The 17,879-nt window shown below is 51.6% G+C and overlaps 1 protein-coding gene across 1 annotated transcript in view; it reads right to left on the bottom strand.

Annotated features, from left to right (window-relative positions):
- The window catches only part of PLEKHH2 (pleckstrin homology, MyTH4 and FERM domain containing H2), a 666,795-nt gene that overhangs the window by 353,455 nt on the left and 295,461 nt on the right, over positions 1 to 17,879 (bottom strand). Inside the window, exons 8-10 of the mRNA XM_078649687.1 lie at positions 14,839 to 14,914; positions 4,578 to 4,672; positions 469 to 613 (exon numbers count right to left, since the gene is read on the bottom strand). Coding sequence (XP_078505813.1) covers positions 469 to 613; positions 4,578 to 4,672; positions 14,839 to 14,914 — 316 coding nt within the window. The remainder of the gene's footprint in view (positions 1 to 468; positions 614 to 4,577; positions 4,673 to 14,838; positions 14,915 to 17,879) is intronic.

Below are 17,879 nucleotides of genomic sequence, written 5' to 3' on the forward strand. Positions count from 1 at the left end.
GGAACTCAATTACTTAAATTCTATTGTCGTTATCATTATTTAATGACTTCCACTGTCTGTACTAGTAGCCAACTGAGGTCGCCCATTTGCCACTAGTAAGAAAGTGCTAGGAGTCAGGAGTCCATTTAGTTGGTAACACACCACTTTATCAGACCAGACAATACAACACAATAGGCAGACACAGTGTAGGATATACAATGCTCCATATGGTGCTGAAAAAGGCAATTATTCATACCTTTTCATTTTATGTGACAGCACTTCATGAGGAAGCTGCCTTACCTTTCCTTATCCAAGGATCAGCCGTGGCAAGATGATGAGGATACTTGGTGCAGCCAATATTCGTTAGTATCACACATACCTGATGTTTGAACGCAAGTCATTTTGAGTAACCCAAAAAAGTATTACATTCTTTGTTTCCTGTTTTTTGTTAGTGTTACATTCACAGACACCCAAATCACCCTTACTCACCTCTTTTCATAGCCCTTGGGCTACTAGGGTCACTTATATTTCTACTATCAGATTCTGAGGTCCGTGAACTGGATCTAGAGCTGTCCTCTTCCTCTGATCCCGAAGAGTCATCTGCAAATGGGCTGGTGCTTATCTGGGTGGCTTTCTGAAGATGAAAAATAATAAAGGTCAGAATGGTGATGTGGATGGAAACCCAATGTTTTCAAATTAATGTAGCAAGAGTTTACCAATGGCCAGTGCTTAGATCATCTGACCAACATTAAGCATCAGGCACTGATATTCTTTGACAACCATCTTTAAATTCTTTATCCACTCTTCTATTTTCAGTAACAAATAAATTGGTTAAAAGGTGGTGTAGGAGATGGAAAGTTGCATGTTATGGAGGGAATGGAGTAGGATATAGACCAAAATGTGTCACTGATAGCATGGCCACAGATCATATATATTTTTGTGTCATCCCAAACCCTCTAATCACTCCTGCCACCATCACACCCAACGACGTCGCCCCCCAATAGATCTTGCTCAACTGGACCCTGCTCACCATGCACGACACTCTCAAGACCATGAAGAGCATCCACTCCAGAGCTCCCTTGGATTCTTGCTCGCACCATATCTTCTACAGAGCCGCCATCTCCATCGCCCCCAAGCTACGCTGTGTTAGGAATCCAAGGCTCGAGCGCACTAGAAGACCTTGACATGTGTTCTTAGCCTCAGGGTCCCCTTATGTCCTTTTTACACGATCCTTACAACATCACTACCAGTGCAGACAGAGATTTTCAGATGCTCCCTTGCGCACGTAAAGAGGCGCATCGGAACATAGCCATTGCTTGGCTTACTGTTGCGGTACCACGCCCCCTTCCTACTTCCTGGTTACGAGAGGCTCCTTTCCTCGGCAGTGGCTGTTTTGTTCCTGGCTCCTCTCTGTTTCTACAGGTTAAAACCTTCCGGTAGTGCTCTGCCATCCTTCATGATAACGGGTATTTCCCCGTTTCTTCCTAGTTCCTACAGTCCGGTGAGCGTCTCTCGGTGCCGGCCGGACTCTCTTGCCACGCCCTGTAATCTTTACACATTTGGCGGGCATTCTTCCCCGGTCAAGAATTCGAGCCCTTTCTCTCATTACCCTGTGCTTGGAGGACACTCTTCCTGGCTGTGATTCCTGTACGTCCTTTTACCTGTACGGAGCCCCTGCTCACAGACAAACAGTCTGGGGTCTTTCTTTCTTTTTTCCAGCTGAGAGAGAGCACCCCGCTCGGAATAGTTACCCGGGCCGGGTGTCTCTCCTCTTGAGAGTGTAGCTGCTTCGCACTTTGTCCCCGAGAGAGCCGGCCAGTGCACCTCAAGTCCACCCCCTTTTTATATTTTCTTGTGTGTCTGGTGAGTGTGTGTCCTTTCTCGAGTTCTGCTCTTTTAGGCCTAGCATCATATTCCTCAGGCCATATTCTTCAGCAAGAACTCACCTTAAGACAACCTGTGGACTTCACTGGGGTAAGTGACCTTGTGGTATAATAACGCATGTCAATGTAATATAGGTCGCTCTTTTAAATAAGTGTCTAGTATATTAGTGCATGTCCTATTTTCTTACAGCCTTGACTACACCAACCAGAACTGCTCCTGCCCTGTTAACCAACCCCTCGTTTGGGGAGAGTGGTGGACACTCCTTGGGTTTTTCCCCCATACTTTTAGGGAACAGTTGTCAGGAGTGTGTTCACTGTCGCATTCTTGTTTCTGTTTTCTGGAGGTGTTGGGGATTCCTCTTCGTTCCCGTGGAAGCTGGCTTGTATCCTTTGAACCTTGACACGCTGCACCATCAACTGCTCCATCGAGACTGCCACCTTTCCCGATGACTGGAAACATGCAGAGATCAACCCCCTGCTGAAGAAGCAGTCCACCGACCCGATGGACCTCAACAACTTCAGACCTATCTCCCTGCTCCCCTTTCCAGCCAAGGTCTTTGAGAAGGCCATCAACACCCAACTCTCTGAGTTCATCAAAGCCAACCACATCCTACATATGTTATGTTATCTCCCACTACAGCTTCCGAAGCAACCACAGCACCGAGACCGCCCTCCTCGCTGCCACCAATGACACCTGCTTCCTCCTCGACTGGGGATAAACAGCAGCCTTCATCCTCCTGGACCTCTCAGCCTTCTTCAACACCGTCTACCACCGCACCATAAGCATGAGACTCCACGACGCCGGCATCCGAAACAAAGCCCTGGACTGGATCCGCTCCTTTGTCACTGATAGAACACAGCAAGTCAGACTACCACCATTCCTCTAAGAACCCACGGAGATCTGCTGCAGAGTCCCCCAGGGATTCTCCCTGAGCACCACCTTCTTCAATGTTTACATGGCCCCACTCGCCCCATCATCAGGAACCACAGACTCAACATCGTCTCTTACACTGACGACACCCATCTGATCCTCTACCTCACCAACCAGGCCACAATCACTCGAAATAACTTCCACAACGGGATGAAGACCGTAGCCACTTGGACGAGAGACAGCTGCCTCAAGCTGAACTCGGACAAGACTAAAGTCCTCATCCTGGGGCCCACCAACTCCGCTTGAGATGACTCCTGGTGGTCCACCACGCTAGGAGCCCCCCCACACCCAGGAACAATGCACAAAACCTCTGCATCATACTAGACTCCTCGCTCACTATGAACCACCAGATAAAAGCTGTCTCCTCATCATGCTTCCACACTCTCGGCCTGCTTCAAAAGACCTTCAGATGGTTCCCCACTGAGTCCAGAAAGATGGTCACCCACACACTCATCAGCAGGAGACTTGACTACAGAAAGGCACTCTATGCAGGTGTCATCCAGAAACTTCTCAGGAAACTACAGAATGTTCAAAACGCTCCAGCCAGACTGGTTCTCAACAGCCCTTGTTGCAGCCACATCACAGAACACCTGCGAGAACTCCACTGGCTCCCAGTCTATTAAAGAGTCACCTTCAAATTCCTCACACATGCCTACAAAGCCCTCCACAACACTGGACCAGCACACCTGAACCACTGCCTCTCATTCCACGTACCCACTAGACACCTCCGCTCTGTCCAACTGGCCCTTGCCACTGTCCCAGGGTTGCGCAAGACCAGGATTGGAGGAAGATCCGTCTCCCAACTACCCACCAAGTCCTGGAACACCCTGTCTCTCCACCTCAGTCAATCCCCGTCGCTGACCAAATTCTGGAAGGATTTCAAGACCGGGCACTTCCACTGACCTCAGCGCCCAGACGGGGCTGCATCCTCCCCACCCCCACAGTGCCTTGAGAGCCTCACGGGTGAGTAGCAGCGCTCTACAAATAATGATTGATTGATCCCTTTTCACCACACTTAACTTAACCAGAGGTTTGTGTTTAGTAAGCAGCCACCTAAAACTGGGATTGACAGCAATGCCGTGCATCAGTACCGATTGGGTGAATGTAACAGTGTTGTAGGTCACAGCACTCGAGGCTGTGTGCACTGAGGGGACTCGAGCTGACTGCAAAGAGGCAAAATGGTACTTCTTTTAATACTGTATTTCAAAATGATTAAGATTGATACCAACCCATAGCCATTTTCACCTTTAAGTTATCAAATAAACAGTGGTGCTATCAGCCATTTTTCATGAAGTGTAAATGTCATTTTGCACTGGTTTGTCAGTGCAGTACTGGCAAGGGGAAAACTACCCTCTTGCCAGTGCAAAAGTAGTCATCCAGTAGTGCAGCGTGTAATCCAGACCCTGTTAACAAAACCTTTCAGGGCTCTGGTAAACATAGAAGAGTTAAAATACATCTTCTTTGAAAATATCTGTATTTCGGTGTTGAACTGGCATTGAGGTGAAACCTTTGAACAGACCAGTGTTGAAGTGTAAAAATGATAAAAGAATGAAGTAATACTATTACAAAATGTGCTGCATTATGCCACATACTTTCCCTTTTCTTTATGCATAATTTAGTCAATGCTGCCACATAATTTGAGGGTATCTTTTTTCTATATAATCCCAATCTGTGGTTTGTTTAACATGTTTTGACTACAATTTCTCAGAGCATTTTCACTTTTGTCTGTTGCTCTTTTAACTTGGTAGAGCAGATTTTCCATACTCGTAATGAAGAGCCGTTACCCCTTTCAAGGTTGTGTAGACGGGACTGGTCATGTTCTTGTATATGAGCGAAGTATACGACCCCGATATTGAGTTTAAAGGGACCGAACAACCATCTGCAAAACACAAAAAAACATTCTTAACCACTTATTACAGCACAATTTACAAACTAAACTTTACTATAAGTTAAGACAAAGGAGCTCATTTCAGGAGCCAAACATTCTGGAATAGCCAGGAGTCTGCGCGTGGCTCAAGATTAGCACAGGCAGAATATCAATCCCCTAAATTTTTCTTAATCCTTTCTCATGCAGAATTCATAAATCAAGCAGGCCATTATGATATTAAACCCCGCACCCATTGAGGCACGCCTCTCAGCCTGGTCTAATCGCATGCTGCTATCAGGACTCCTCCATGTCCAGATAAGGTAAAGATGCAGAGTTAGTTAGTAAAGATTCACCCACCCCTGATGAGTGGTGTCAAAAATGCGCTTTTTACTATAATTTAATTATTTTTCTAACAACCAGATCAATGTTTCTCTATATAGAAAAGCACTTCTAACACTAAGACATGTGGTCAATAGTCTTGACCACATGTCTTAGTGTCAGAGTCAGAGCACTAGTGCTCTGGCTCACCCGTCACCCCCCTGAGTCACATGGGATGTCCTTCGCAGTAAAAAGAGGAGACCAAGGGCCAGATGTAGGTAGCCAAATACCGGTCGGTGACGGCCGATTTCGGCCGTTACCGCCCGGTATTTGGCTTTTGACATGTAGGTGGCTCGGATTTTACAGAATCGGTATATTTACCGATTCAGTAAATTTACCACATCGGTATTTTTCCGAATCGGTAAATATACCGATTCTGTTAATCCATATGTAGGTGGCACAGTTTGCAGTGCCACAGGCCCTTAGGATTTCTTATTTTACCAACCAATCCTATTGGGTGGTAAAATACCGAATTCCAGTGTACATGCACATCTGTGCATGTACACCTATGCCATGTGACGCACAGACATGCCCTTAGGACATGTATGTGTGCCACATGGCACACAAGCCTGCAATTGGGGTGCTACAGGGTGTCAAAGTGACACCCCGTTCCCCCTGCCAGGATTCGGTATTTACCGAATCGGTACATACCGATTCGGTATTTCCCATTGATTCCTATGGGCTTCAAGGCCCATAGGAATCAATGGGAAATACCGATTCGGTATTTACCGAATCGGTAAATACCGAATCTTACAGAATCGGTAAATGTAAAAGAAAATGTATCTACATCTGCCTACTTCTAATTTACCGATTCATAAATACCGAATCGGTAAAATTCGGTATTTATGAATCGGTAAATTAGATTTGCCTACATCTAGCCCCAAATGACTTTGCACAACACAAACTAATGAAGCACGTGGTAGAACCCAACATAGAGCAATGAGGATAGGCTGTAGCCATGATTTGACAATTCCCCTAAATACCAGGGGCTGTATTATATATACAGTGCATTTTCTTTGGTTGCGCCGGGTACACTTTTTAAAAGGTGCGCCTGGCGTAAACAAGGAAAATGTGTCATATTAGGATGAATGCACTGCCCACAGGGCAGCCACATCCTTGTGAAAAAAGGAGCAGCTGCTTTGAAGCAGCTCTGTGTTTTACAGTACAGGCGGCACCCCGCCTGTACTTTTAAGGGCGAATAGAGATCCCCTTGCATGTGGGTGCAGTGAGTGACTGCACCCGCCTCAATGAGATATCTGGGAGGTCCATTAGACCCCCTTCACCCCCTCCATAGGGCTGTGTTGGACCCGGCCTCGTGGCGTGGTCCGGCCCTGTTCCCCCGCACCCTGTTAGCGTAACCCTGCACCCTGAGTTCCCTGCGCAGCATCCCGTTAGCGTAGACTGCACCTCGAGTCCTGGTCGTCCTGCCCCCTGTACGCCCAGACCCCGTAACCAGCAACCAGCCCCACGTATCCTGTCCCACTCCCCGGCTCCGAGCGTCTAAACCGGCATGAAGCCATTTTCCCTTCCCGTGATCCCTGATTCCAGGGGCCTAGCGTGACCCCGGCCCCCAGTGAAACCCAGACCCCAAAAGCGCGCCAGTCCCGGCTGGGGGGTAAAGGGCTCCCCGAGTGAGATAAGCCAGGGAGTTTTGATGGCACCTCCGGCCTCCCCTGAGAGACTGGTTTCTGTCACACCTTTGGCCTCCCCCTGTGGGGCAGTTTCGATTGCACCTCTGGCCTCCCCGAGTGCTGGCTCCAGACCCGCTGGCGTCTGGGAATCCCCGGGCACATCTTCCAAAGAGATCAAAGAGCCAACCGCTGGACCTCACCAACGACCAGCCCCCAAGGTGTGAGACCTCCGCCTGCGAGGGTCCGGACATCAAAGGGCCAATGGACTATATCAGGGCCCGCCCGACAACTAGCGGGCAGTTGTATCTTGGACCTGAAGCCTGCTGATCTGATCGTGGCTGACCCTGAGAGGAACTCAACCTCGCATCGCTGAGCCCTGCTGACGCTGTCGCGGCTCCCTCTTCGCAACAAGGAACTGAACCACCTGAGCCCTGCTGACGCTGTCGCGGCTCGAGCTGAACTCATAACCATCGGGAGCCCTGCTGACGCTGTCGCGGCTCGTCCTCTCTAAGACCTCGGAGCCCTGCTGACGCTGTTGCGGCTTGACCTTGCAAAGACCTCGGAGCCCTGCTGACGCTGTCGCGGCTCGAGCTGAACTCGTAACCATCTGAGCCCTGCTGACGTTGTCGCGGCTCCCCACGAACTTTTCCGGATCGAGCCCTGCTGACCTCATCGCGGCTCAAGGAGTACCCTGGTCCGGCTGGACCATCGACGCTACCATCACGACCTGAGCCGACTCGACGGGAGTGAAGCAGTCAGTACAACCGTCATCTTCCGTACCCCCCGGCTCGAGGATTGAGAGCTGTGCGCAGGGTACGCCTCGTACTGGCCTAAAGGCTAAAGACTGTCCCGCTTCCCTCTTCCCGAATCTTCCAAGACTTTGCGATCCCGCAATCATTGTGTATATAAGAGTGCTTCTTCTTTTTATTGCTTATAAAGAACTTGTTATTGAAATCCAACGGTGTGGTGTCCGTTCATAAGTGTGGTGTGAGCTCAGTACGTACGATCCTAGACTCGAAGTCCTCCCCGGCGAGGACCTCACGATAAGACTCGGCAAGATCTGTGGGAGAGGTGGGTCTTGGGGGTGGTCGGGTGAGCATGACCTGGCCCTCTGAGGTCGCCCCTTCTAACATTGGTGGCAGCGGAGGGATAAGAACCTACGTCTAGGGATCGTACAGTACTGACACACTACCCGAACGAAGAACAACCATGAGCCTCATCCTAACGAACGACAAGACCACCTTCCAGATGGAGCTTCTGGAAGACTATTCGCACCGAGAGCTGAAGCAATTTTGCAAAGATCGCCATATCCCGACAACGGGATTAAGCACCAAAGAAGACTTTCAAAAAGCCCTAACAGCCTGGGTGGAGGCCGGAGAACAACCTCCCCCGCCGACAGGAGACGGTGGAGACGGAGGGCCACTGACCGAAACCCACGCCCGAGAGGATGAGAGAGCAGAGTCCCAGACGTGGAGTCCCAGCACGGAGAGAGGTCTGTCTCAAGAAGAGATGACAGACCGAGAACGCAACCGAAACCACGAGCTAGAACTAGCGCGTCTGAAGATAGACGGAGAACTCAAGCTGGCTGAGAAGCAGCTGGCCATCGAGCAGTTGCGGCTGCAAGGAGAACTGGAGGAGAAGAAACTCCAGAGAGAACACGAAGGGAAAAGACTCCAGCTGGAGCACGAGCGCGGCCTGAAAGAGATCGAACTGAAGGCCAGGAGCGAAGACACCAGGACATCGGGGACCCGAGAAACCGCTCCCCCGGTAGAATCCAAGGTCCACATCACCAAGGATGTGGTCAAAGAATATTATAAAAACGACGATATCCAGCAATGGTTCAAGGCCTACGAAGTCGCCATGGCCTCCCACCGAGTTCCACGAGCGGATTGGGGAGCCGGGCTGTGGGGTCGATTCCTGAGTGAAGGGAGAGACACCCTGCTCGACCTTCCGTCCGCCAAGCAAACATCCTACAGCCACATGAAGGAAGCCCTTCTCACAACGTACGGGCTCACCCCGGAAATGTACCGACAAAGGTTTCGAGACTGCAAAAAGATCCCCGGCACCACATGGGTAGAATATGTGAACTTCTACAGTCGGGCCTTGGAAGGGTGGATCAAGGGCAGCAAGGTGTCCACCTTTGAGGGGCTCATCGACCTCATTGCTTACGAACATTTGTCCCTGAATTGCTTTGTGGAACTCTGACAGCACCTCCTGGACAGCAAGTTGGCTGACCCCCGGAAACTGGCAGTTGAGGCCGATCGCTGGGTGAGCACCAGAGTCCCCCGGGGGCCCGGGGGAGACTCTGGCCGAAACGAACAGGGATCTAACCGTCAGAGGGGAGGAGGGGGTCAGAATAGACAGAGGGGGTCCCAGGTAGGGTCCCCGCGCAGTCCCCCCAGAAACCAGCCCGGCACATCGCCTCCCACCACGCGCGCAGGGTTTCCCCCAGCCAAGCCAGGACCCCGAGTTAGCCAAGCCTGCTTCCATTGCCAACAGCCAGGGCATTATGCCAATGACCCCCGCTGCCCTTTGTTCAAGAAACCCGCCGCTGCGGGTCCCCCAGCGCGCCAAATAACCTCTGTAGCCCTAGAAGAGGAAGGGGAGGAGGATTTTGAGGGGGCTGACCCCGCCGCAATGATGTTAGTCTCCTTGGGCGATAGGGAGATGGTCCCCGGAGCCCCCCTGCCAGACAACACCGAGAAGTACCGACAACAGGTGATCGTCATTGGCCACCGCATAGGGGCACTCCGAGACACAGGGGCCAGCATCACTGCAGTAAAATGTCACTTGGTCACCGAAGCCCAAATTGTGCCCCGCGTCTCCTGCAGGGTGATCGCAGCGGATAACTCAGTCCGTACCTGCCGGATAGCGCAAGTCCCGTTCGAGTGGGGAGGCGTCTCCGGAGAGTTACGAATAGCAGTCCGCACCGACATGCCTGTGGACTGCCTGCTCGGCAACGACCTGGAGAGCTCCCCATGGAAGCGGGTAGAGCGAAGGACCCACCTGGAGATGGTGGGCCTGCCCGAATGGGCCTGTGTAAGCACCCGGTCCATGACCGCCCGGGTGGCCACCCCCGAGAGGGTGAGCTCTGAGACCGCACAACCAGCCCCGAGGGCCCAGAGGTCCCAGAGGCATTTGAGACCCCCGAGCTGTCCCCTGGGGAGAGCCCTTCCTCCGATGCGGGTCCCCTCGGCCCTGACGTCGAACCGACCCCGAGCCTGGACGACCTTCCGGAGCTGGCCCAGTGGCGCCAGGAAGGAGGACCGTCCCGAGAAGAGTTTTGCCTTGAACAGACCTCCTGTCCATCCTTGGTTGTGCCGCGGCAGCAGGCCGCCGCCCAGGCCGCCGGTGACCAGTCCGGCTCCCACTTTGTTTATTGGGAAAACGGCCTTCTATACAGCGAACAAAAGTCTGCCGAGCTAGGGTCAGCCCGGGTGCTGGTGGTACCCCTACGCTTCCGCGGCTTCCTCCTGAACCTGGCCCACGATGTACCCCTGGCGGGACACTTGGGACAAGACAAGACGTATCACCGCCTGGTCACGCACTTCTACTGGCCCGGCATGCGCTCCGATGTGGAGGCCCACTGTAAGTTCTGCCCCACGTGTCAGTCCAGCGGGAAGAGCGGCGGAAGGCGCAAGGCCCCCCTCCAACCCTTCCCCGTGGTCAATACCCCCTTTGAGCGGGTAGGAATCGATATCGTGGGCCCTCTTGACCCCCGGACCTCCTTAGGTCACCGATTCATCCTCGTCTTGGTAGACCATGCCACCCGCTACCCCGAAGCCATTCCCCTCCGAACGGTGACGGCCCCCGTAGTGGGGCGGGCCCTCATGGGGATCTTCTCTTGGGTGGGATTCCCCCGAGAAGTCGTAAGCGACCGAGGGACCAACTTCATCTCGAAATACATGAAGTCCCTCTGGCAACAATGTGGAGTGACTTACAAATTCACCACCCCATACCACCCCCAGGGTAACGGTCTGGTGGAGCGATTCAACCGGACCCTCAAGGGGATGATCATGGGTCTCGAAGAGCCCCTGAGGCGTAAGTGGGACGTCCTCCTGCCCTGTCTACTCTTCGCGTACCGCGAAGTCCCCCAGAAATACTTGGGGTTTAGCCCCTTCGAGCTGCTCTACGGGCACCCCGTCAGGGGGCCCCTCAGCCTGGTCAAAGAAGGATGGGAGACGGCGGCCCCAGAGCCCCCTCCGGATGTGTTTCGATACATCCTGGCCCTCAGGAACCAGACGAGGAAGTTCAGAGAGCTGGCCGAGGCAAACCTCGAGGCCAGTCAGGAAGAAATGAAGCGGTGGTACGACCAGAATGCCACTCTGGTCGAGTTCCAGCCCGGACAGCAGGTCTGGGTAATGGCCCCCGTGGATCCCTGTGCCCTGCAAGACAAGTGGACAGGGCCCTTCAAAGTGGTAGAGCGCAAAAGCCAGGTGACCTATCTCATCGATGTACAGTCCCCCAGGAACCCCCTGAGGGTTCTCCACGTGAACTGCCTCAAACCCCACTTCGCACGGTCCGAGTTGAGCTTGCTCCTCGCCACGGACGATGGGGAGGAGGAGGAAACGGAGCCCCTCCCCGATCTCCTGTGTGCGAAAGAAAAAGATGGCTCCGTAGAGGGAGTGAGTCTCTCCTCCTCCCTCTCTCCGGAGCAGCGCGAGGAATGTCGCCAGTTACTGGGACAATTCTCTGACCTTTTTTCCCTCATCCCCGGAGTCACCAGCTGGTGCGTCCACGACGTGGACACCGGGGACAGCCCTCCGGTACGGCACAGAGCCTACCGCGTCCCTGACAGAGTGCGGGCCTGCATCCAGGCCGAAGTCTCTAAGATGCTAGCTCTGGGGGTGGTCGAAGCCTCTGACAGCCCATGGGCCAGCCCCGTGGTCCTGGTTCCGAAGGTAGCCGCCCCCGGTGCTATTCCCGAGCTGAGGTTCTGCGTTGACTACCGCGGGCTCAACGCAGTCACCAGAACCGACGCACATCCCATCCCCCGAGCAGACGAACTGATTGATCGCCTAGGGGCTGCTCGCTTTCTTAGTACGTTCGACCTGACCAGCGGATACTGGCAGATCGCCCTCACGGAAGGGGCCAGAGAGAGATCCGCTTTTTCCACCCCGGATGGTCACTACCATTTCCGGGTGATGCCCTTCGGGATGAAGAACGCCCCCGCCACCTTCCAGAGACTGGTTAACCAGGTCCTGGCTGGGTTGGAAGAGTTCAGTGCCGCGTATCTGGACGATATCGCGGTGTTCAGCTCCCACTGGTCCGAACACCTCCAGCACCTCTGGGCGGTGCTGACGGCCCTGCGGAGGGCCGGTCTCACCATTAAGGCAAGCAAGTGCCAGATCGGACAAGGGTCCGTAGTCTACCTCGGGCACCAGGTCGGAAGCGGCCTCGTAGCCCCCCTCCAGCCCAAGATCGATGCGATCGTGGCCTGGGAGGCCCCCATGACCCAGACGGAAGTGCGGGCGTTCCTCGGGCTCACGGGGTACTACCGAAGTTTCATAAAGGGGTACGGCAGCATCGTAGTCCCCCTCACGGAGTTAACCTTCAAAAACCAGCCGAAGAAAGTTAGCTGGACACCAGCCTGCCAAAAGGCGTTCGAAACCTTAAAAGACGCTATGTGCACTGCCCCGGTACTACAGGCCCCCGACTACTCCCGAGAGTTCGTGATCCAGACGGACGCATCCGAGCATGGCATCGGAGCGGTCCTATCCCAGGTGAATGAGCAAGGTCTAGACCAGCCCGTGGCATTCATTAGCCGGAGGTTACTCCCTCGAGAGCAAAGGTGGAGCACCATCGAGCGGGAGGCCTTCGTGGTGGTTTGGGCCCTGAAGAAGCTGAGGCCCTACCTATTCGGTACTCACTTCCGGGTCCAGACCGACCACCGACCCCTCCGGTGGCTAATGCAGATGTGAGGGGAGAACACCAAACTGTTGCGCTGGTCCATCTCCCTCCAGGGGATGGATTTCACAGTCGAGCACCGGCCTGGTGTTGACCACGCCAACGCAGACGGCCTGTCCCGATTCTTCCGCCTCAGCGAAGAGAACCCCCAAGAGGATGGGTAGTTCTCCCCGCCTTCAGCTGGGGGGGACGCCTGTTGGACCCGGCCTCGTAGCGTGGTCCGGGCCTGTTCCCCCCGCACCCTGGTAGCGTAACCCTGCACCCTGAGTTCCCTGCGCAGCATCCCGTTAGTGTAGACTGCACCCCGAGTCCTGGTCGTCCTGCCCCCTGTACGCCCAGACCCCGTAACCAGCAACCAGCCCCACGTATCCCGTCCCACTCCCCGGCTCCGAGCGTCTAAACCGGCATGCCCCAAAAGGCCCGGCAGCCATTTTCCATTCCCGTGATCCCTGATTCCAGGGGCCTAGCATGACCCCGGCCCCCAGTGAAACCCAGACCCCAAAAGCGCGCCAGTCCCGGCTGGGGGGTAAAGGGCTCCCCGAGTGAGATAAGCCAGGGAGTTTTGATGGCACCTCCGGCCTCCCCTGAGAGACTGGTTTCTGTCACACCTTTGGCCTCCCCCTGTGGGGCAGTTTCGATCGCACCTCTGGCCTCCCCGAGTGCTGGCTCCAGACCCACTGGCGTCTGGGAATCCCCGGGCACATCTTCCAAAGAGATCAAAGAGCCAACCGCCGGACCTCACCAACGACCAGCCCCCAAGGCGTGAGACCTCCGCCTGCGAGGGTCCGGACATCAAAGGGCCAATGGACTATATCAGGGCCCGCCCGACAACTAGCGGGCAGTTGTATCTTGGACCTGAAGCCTGCTGATCTGATCGCGGCTGACCCTGAGAGGAACTCAACCTCGCATCGCTGAGCCCTGCTGACGCTGACGCGGCTCCCTCTTCGCAACAAGGAACTGAACCACCTGAGCCCTGCTGACGCTGTTGCGGCTCGAGCTGAACTCGTAACCATCGGAGCCCTGCTGATGCTGTCGCGGCTCGTCCTCTCTAAGACCTCGGAGCCCTGCTGACGCTGTCGCGGCTCGACCTTGCAAAGACCTCGGAGCCCTGCTGATGATGTCGCGGCTCGAGCTGAACTCGTAACCATCTGAGCCCTGCTGACGTTGTGGCGGCTCCCCACAAACTTCTCCGGATCGAGCCCTGCTGACCTCGTCGCGGCTCGAGGAGTACCCTGGTCCGGCTGGACTATCGACGCTACCATCACGACCTGAGCCGACTCGACAGGAGTGAAGCAGTCAGTACGACCGTCATCTTCCGTACCCCCCGGCTCGAGGATTGAGAGCTGTGCGCAGGGTACGCCTCGTACTGGCCTAAAGGCTAAAGACTGTCCCGCTTCCCTCTTCCCGAATCTTCCAAGACTTTGCGATCCCGCAATCATTGTGTACATAAGAGTGCTTCTTCTTTTTATTGCTTATAAAGAACTTGTTATTGAAATCCAACGGTGTGGTGTCCGTTCATAAGTGTGGTGTGAGCTCAGTACGTACGATCCTAGAATCGAAGTCCTCCCCGGCGAGGACCTCACGATAAGACTCGGCAAGATCTGTGGGAGAGGTGGGTCTTGGGGGTGGTCGGGTGAGCACGACCTGGCCCTCTGAGGTCGCCCCTTCTAACAGGCTGCCATCAGGGGGTGCACTGTCAGTGCGCCTCCTGACAGTTTCTTTGCCTCTGCACCCGCATCTATTTTACGGCACGGGCACAAAGGCAAAGGGATTCCCTCATTTGCATTGGGCTACGCCCCCATGCAAATGAGGGAACGCCCTCTGAAGATGGCACTGGCATTTTATGTCCGTCAGTGCTATCGGTATTACAGGAGGGACGCACAAGCGTCTGACAGCCCCTTCTGTAATACCAAGGTGCCACAGGGGTGGCAAAGCGGGCGCAGATCCCCGTTGCGCCCCCGGGACACTTCCATAAAACGGCTCTAGGTGGTTATTGATGTGGTAAATCTTTATAAATACTTACAAAGAGTAGCTATCAGCACAGTGACATATCTGCAATCTTTATTTATACACCTCTAAGTAGGTCTGGACTAGGAGTTGCTGGAAGCAGCTGATCTGATCACATGCATATGGGGTGTGATACTTACATTTTTCAGGAAGGCCTGGTCCGGCCATGCCTAGCTGCATTGCGAATGACTGACAGAGATTGAAATAAAACATGCAATTTATTGTTGGCACAATGCAGAAACATGTATCACGTACTTCTTTTGATCAAGTCCACACTTAAGGCTTCAGACATTCGAATGCCTGATTTGGCAATTGCATAAATTCGACTTTCCTAAGACGTAAAAAGAAAAAAAATACTTTTCAGAAAAGCATATTGGCAACAGCATCCATTCTATACACAAACAAAACTGTCTCGTGTTAGTGCAGAAGTGTCATTGTATTCTTATTGTATATCTACCAAAATATGAGTTGACGCCATATTCAAAGACGGCCTATTTTTAACACAAAAACTCATTCTTACAGCCTCCTCTTCTCTTCCAACCTGCCCTATGAGCTGCAGTTCAGAACCTTAGCCAAGCCCTTAGGCTTTTCACACTTCTCAAATAGTCCTTATTTGGAACCTGATTCTAGAGGGAGCTCAAGAAGGAAAGAACACATCCATGTGCTGTGCTAATGTAAATCTAAACATTTTGTCGCATTTCTCACTCTCAACTTCTTTTATCTTTTAGTGAGGTTCTGAATTGCTGTATACCTTAGATTTGAGTTTATTTTCACAGTAGTTTTATCAATTTGATTTAAAATAATGTTCACAATAAATGTGCTTGCTTCACAATCACGTGCAAAAGAGACTTGGGCAATGGATATTAATTCCTCCGACAAGGGCAGGAAAGGTCAGTATAAGATGCAACGTGACCAAATGGTGTATCATTGCAATATTTATGGGAAGGGTCATAAGCAAGATGGAAGTCAGTTGTATAGTTTGAAAGACTTTAATCCGAGTTTCATCCCTTCTACATAGCTGAATCACTGTAAATCGTCGCTGAGTCTTAGAGCACCTAGTCAATACTTTTTGCTAATTAAACATTTTACTGAACTACTAAAAATTAAATTACAAGCATTAATGCAAATAAACTTCGATAGAGACTCAAATTTTTAATCAAATATATTAGTCACCAATATAGAAATTGAGTTAGAACCATTGACATCTGGACTTCTGCCATTTATGACTTGTGTTCATTTAATCTCTACCTGTGAGATACAAAGATAAATGTGTCCATGGCGGATCACTTTCTACAGACTCCTTTGGATTTTGACTAAACTAACCCTTTATAGTACTGAGGGCTCACTGGCTCCTTTAAAGCTCTATTCATGTTGGCTTTGCGTTTTCCCTAAAATAAATGAATGTATTAGAACTTCTGTTTGGCTCAGATGCTTTTCACTACATTTCATCTTCAAGTGATGTAAAGGAAGTAGCCTTTATACGATGAAGTCATACAGTACATATGCGTGCTAAACACAGAAGAAAGTTTGCCTTAGGAAAGTCGTGAAGATGGAAAAAAGCCTGTCCATTCCAGCGAGAACCAGAGGAGGCTTATTCCAAGGTGCAGAATGCCAATAGTGGCACTGTTGCCAGGGTTGCTGATTGGGTTTTGTAGTAAAAGATTTGTTAAGTAGTTCACTTTTCTACTACGACACAGTCTGGCTATGAGCACGTCTGTCACACCAGACATTTGGGAGACTACAAATGCTGAATCTGTCTAAGGGTGTGGGGGTTACGCTGGTGATAAACACAGGGAGAGTGGAGTTGGAATACAGCTGCTATGCTGTAGCTCAGAAACCTTAGGAGGATAGTGCCAAATGGTGCACAGCAAAGCCCAAGAGGGGAGAGTAAGAAGTCTGGATTGACTATGGAGGTAAAAATGAAGCCCCTTCCAATAAGTCCTGGAAGCATAAAGGTTCCCCTAAGCCAATCACACGTCTGCAATGCAGCATTGTGATTGGTCTGAGCACCATGTTTTGGCGCTCAGACAAGCAGTGGAAGCCTGTGCATGTTCCCACCAGGCTGTGCATTACAGCCTGGTGGGGAACATGCAACGTGTGCATGACTGTTTGGCCGGCTCCAGATTGCCGACCAAACCGTCATGCGCACTTAAGAGTGTGCCCACCACTCCTCCCCCTGTGACCCCACCCACCCTAACCTAGCCCAGTAGCAAAGAAAAATAAAATGATAATAACAATGTTATTTTTCCTTTTTTCACTGTTCTGAGAACAGGGGGGCGAAGTTCCCCCGACTTAGCGGAGGAATCGCCCCTGATCAAGTTGTGACCTACTTGTCCATGTTCTTTATCCTAGTCCTAAATACTTGGACCTTACCTTAACATTCTAACCTGGTGAGGTATACCTATCATCTTATGTAAAGTAATACTCGCAAGAAAGAAAGTTGCCTAGTTGCAGATCAGCTGCAACTGAAACTTCATGATTAACTAAAGAGATCAGTTTTTTGGTTTATCCTGAGGCTGAAGTCATATTAGAAGCTGACCCCAATGGAATTAGACATCAGAAGAGTGGTGCAGAAAGTCTTAAGCCCAAGTCAAAAGGCAGGTGACAATTGAACTGATTGTGTGGTTTTTACTGAAATCTGCAGTCAAGGAATGCACAACAGGACAATACCATGATGTTACAAGTAGTTCAGATTATAAATGCTCATAATTTGTGCAAAACAAGATGGTGTCACAGTGATTTGAGTTGTTCAACCACAGATTAAAGTTTCATAAAATAAAACAATAAGGTAATGAATAGTGCCCTAGCGCTATAAAGAGGTGGACAGGCGCTGAAGATACCCAATAGTCAACAGCACACTAATTTCCAATTGGTGGTATGGTTACAGGTAGAGAAGTCCTTTGAAAATTACTTTGATAATGATTGAACGTTGGAAGATAATTATATGGACTTTTGTGATCAGATTCAGAGCCAACTTGATCAGATTGCCCCTATAAAAAACTGCAAAAAGACTGGCAGGCCATCCGCCTGCTGGTACAATGACCATCTTAAATCTTTAAAATTGACCTGTTGACAGGCTGAGCGTAAATGGAGGAAGTTCTATTCAGATGAGGACAAAGAATCCTGGAAGGCTGCAATAGGTGAATATAGGAAGGGAATTAATCTGGCCAAATCTGAATACTTTGCTGATATTATCCTAAACTCAAAAAACAATTCTAGAACAATTTTTAAAATAGTGAAAGACATGACGGTCCCAGATTGTACACATTCCAAAATTCTGGCAACTAAAGCGCTGT

The sequence above is a fragment of the Lissotriton helveticus genome, chromosome 6, assembly GCF_964261635.1.
Source record: "Lissotriton helveticus chromosome 6, aLisHel1.1, whole genome shotgun sequence".
Lineage (NCBI taxonomy): Eukaryota > Metazoa > Chordata > Amphibia > Caudata > Salamandridae > Lissotriton > Lissotriton helveticus.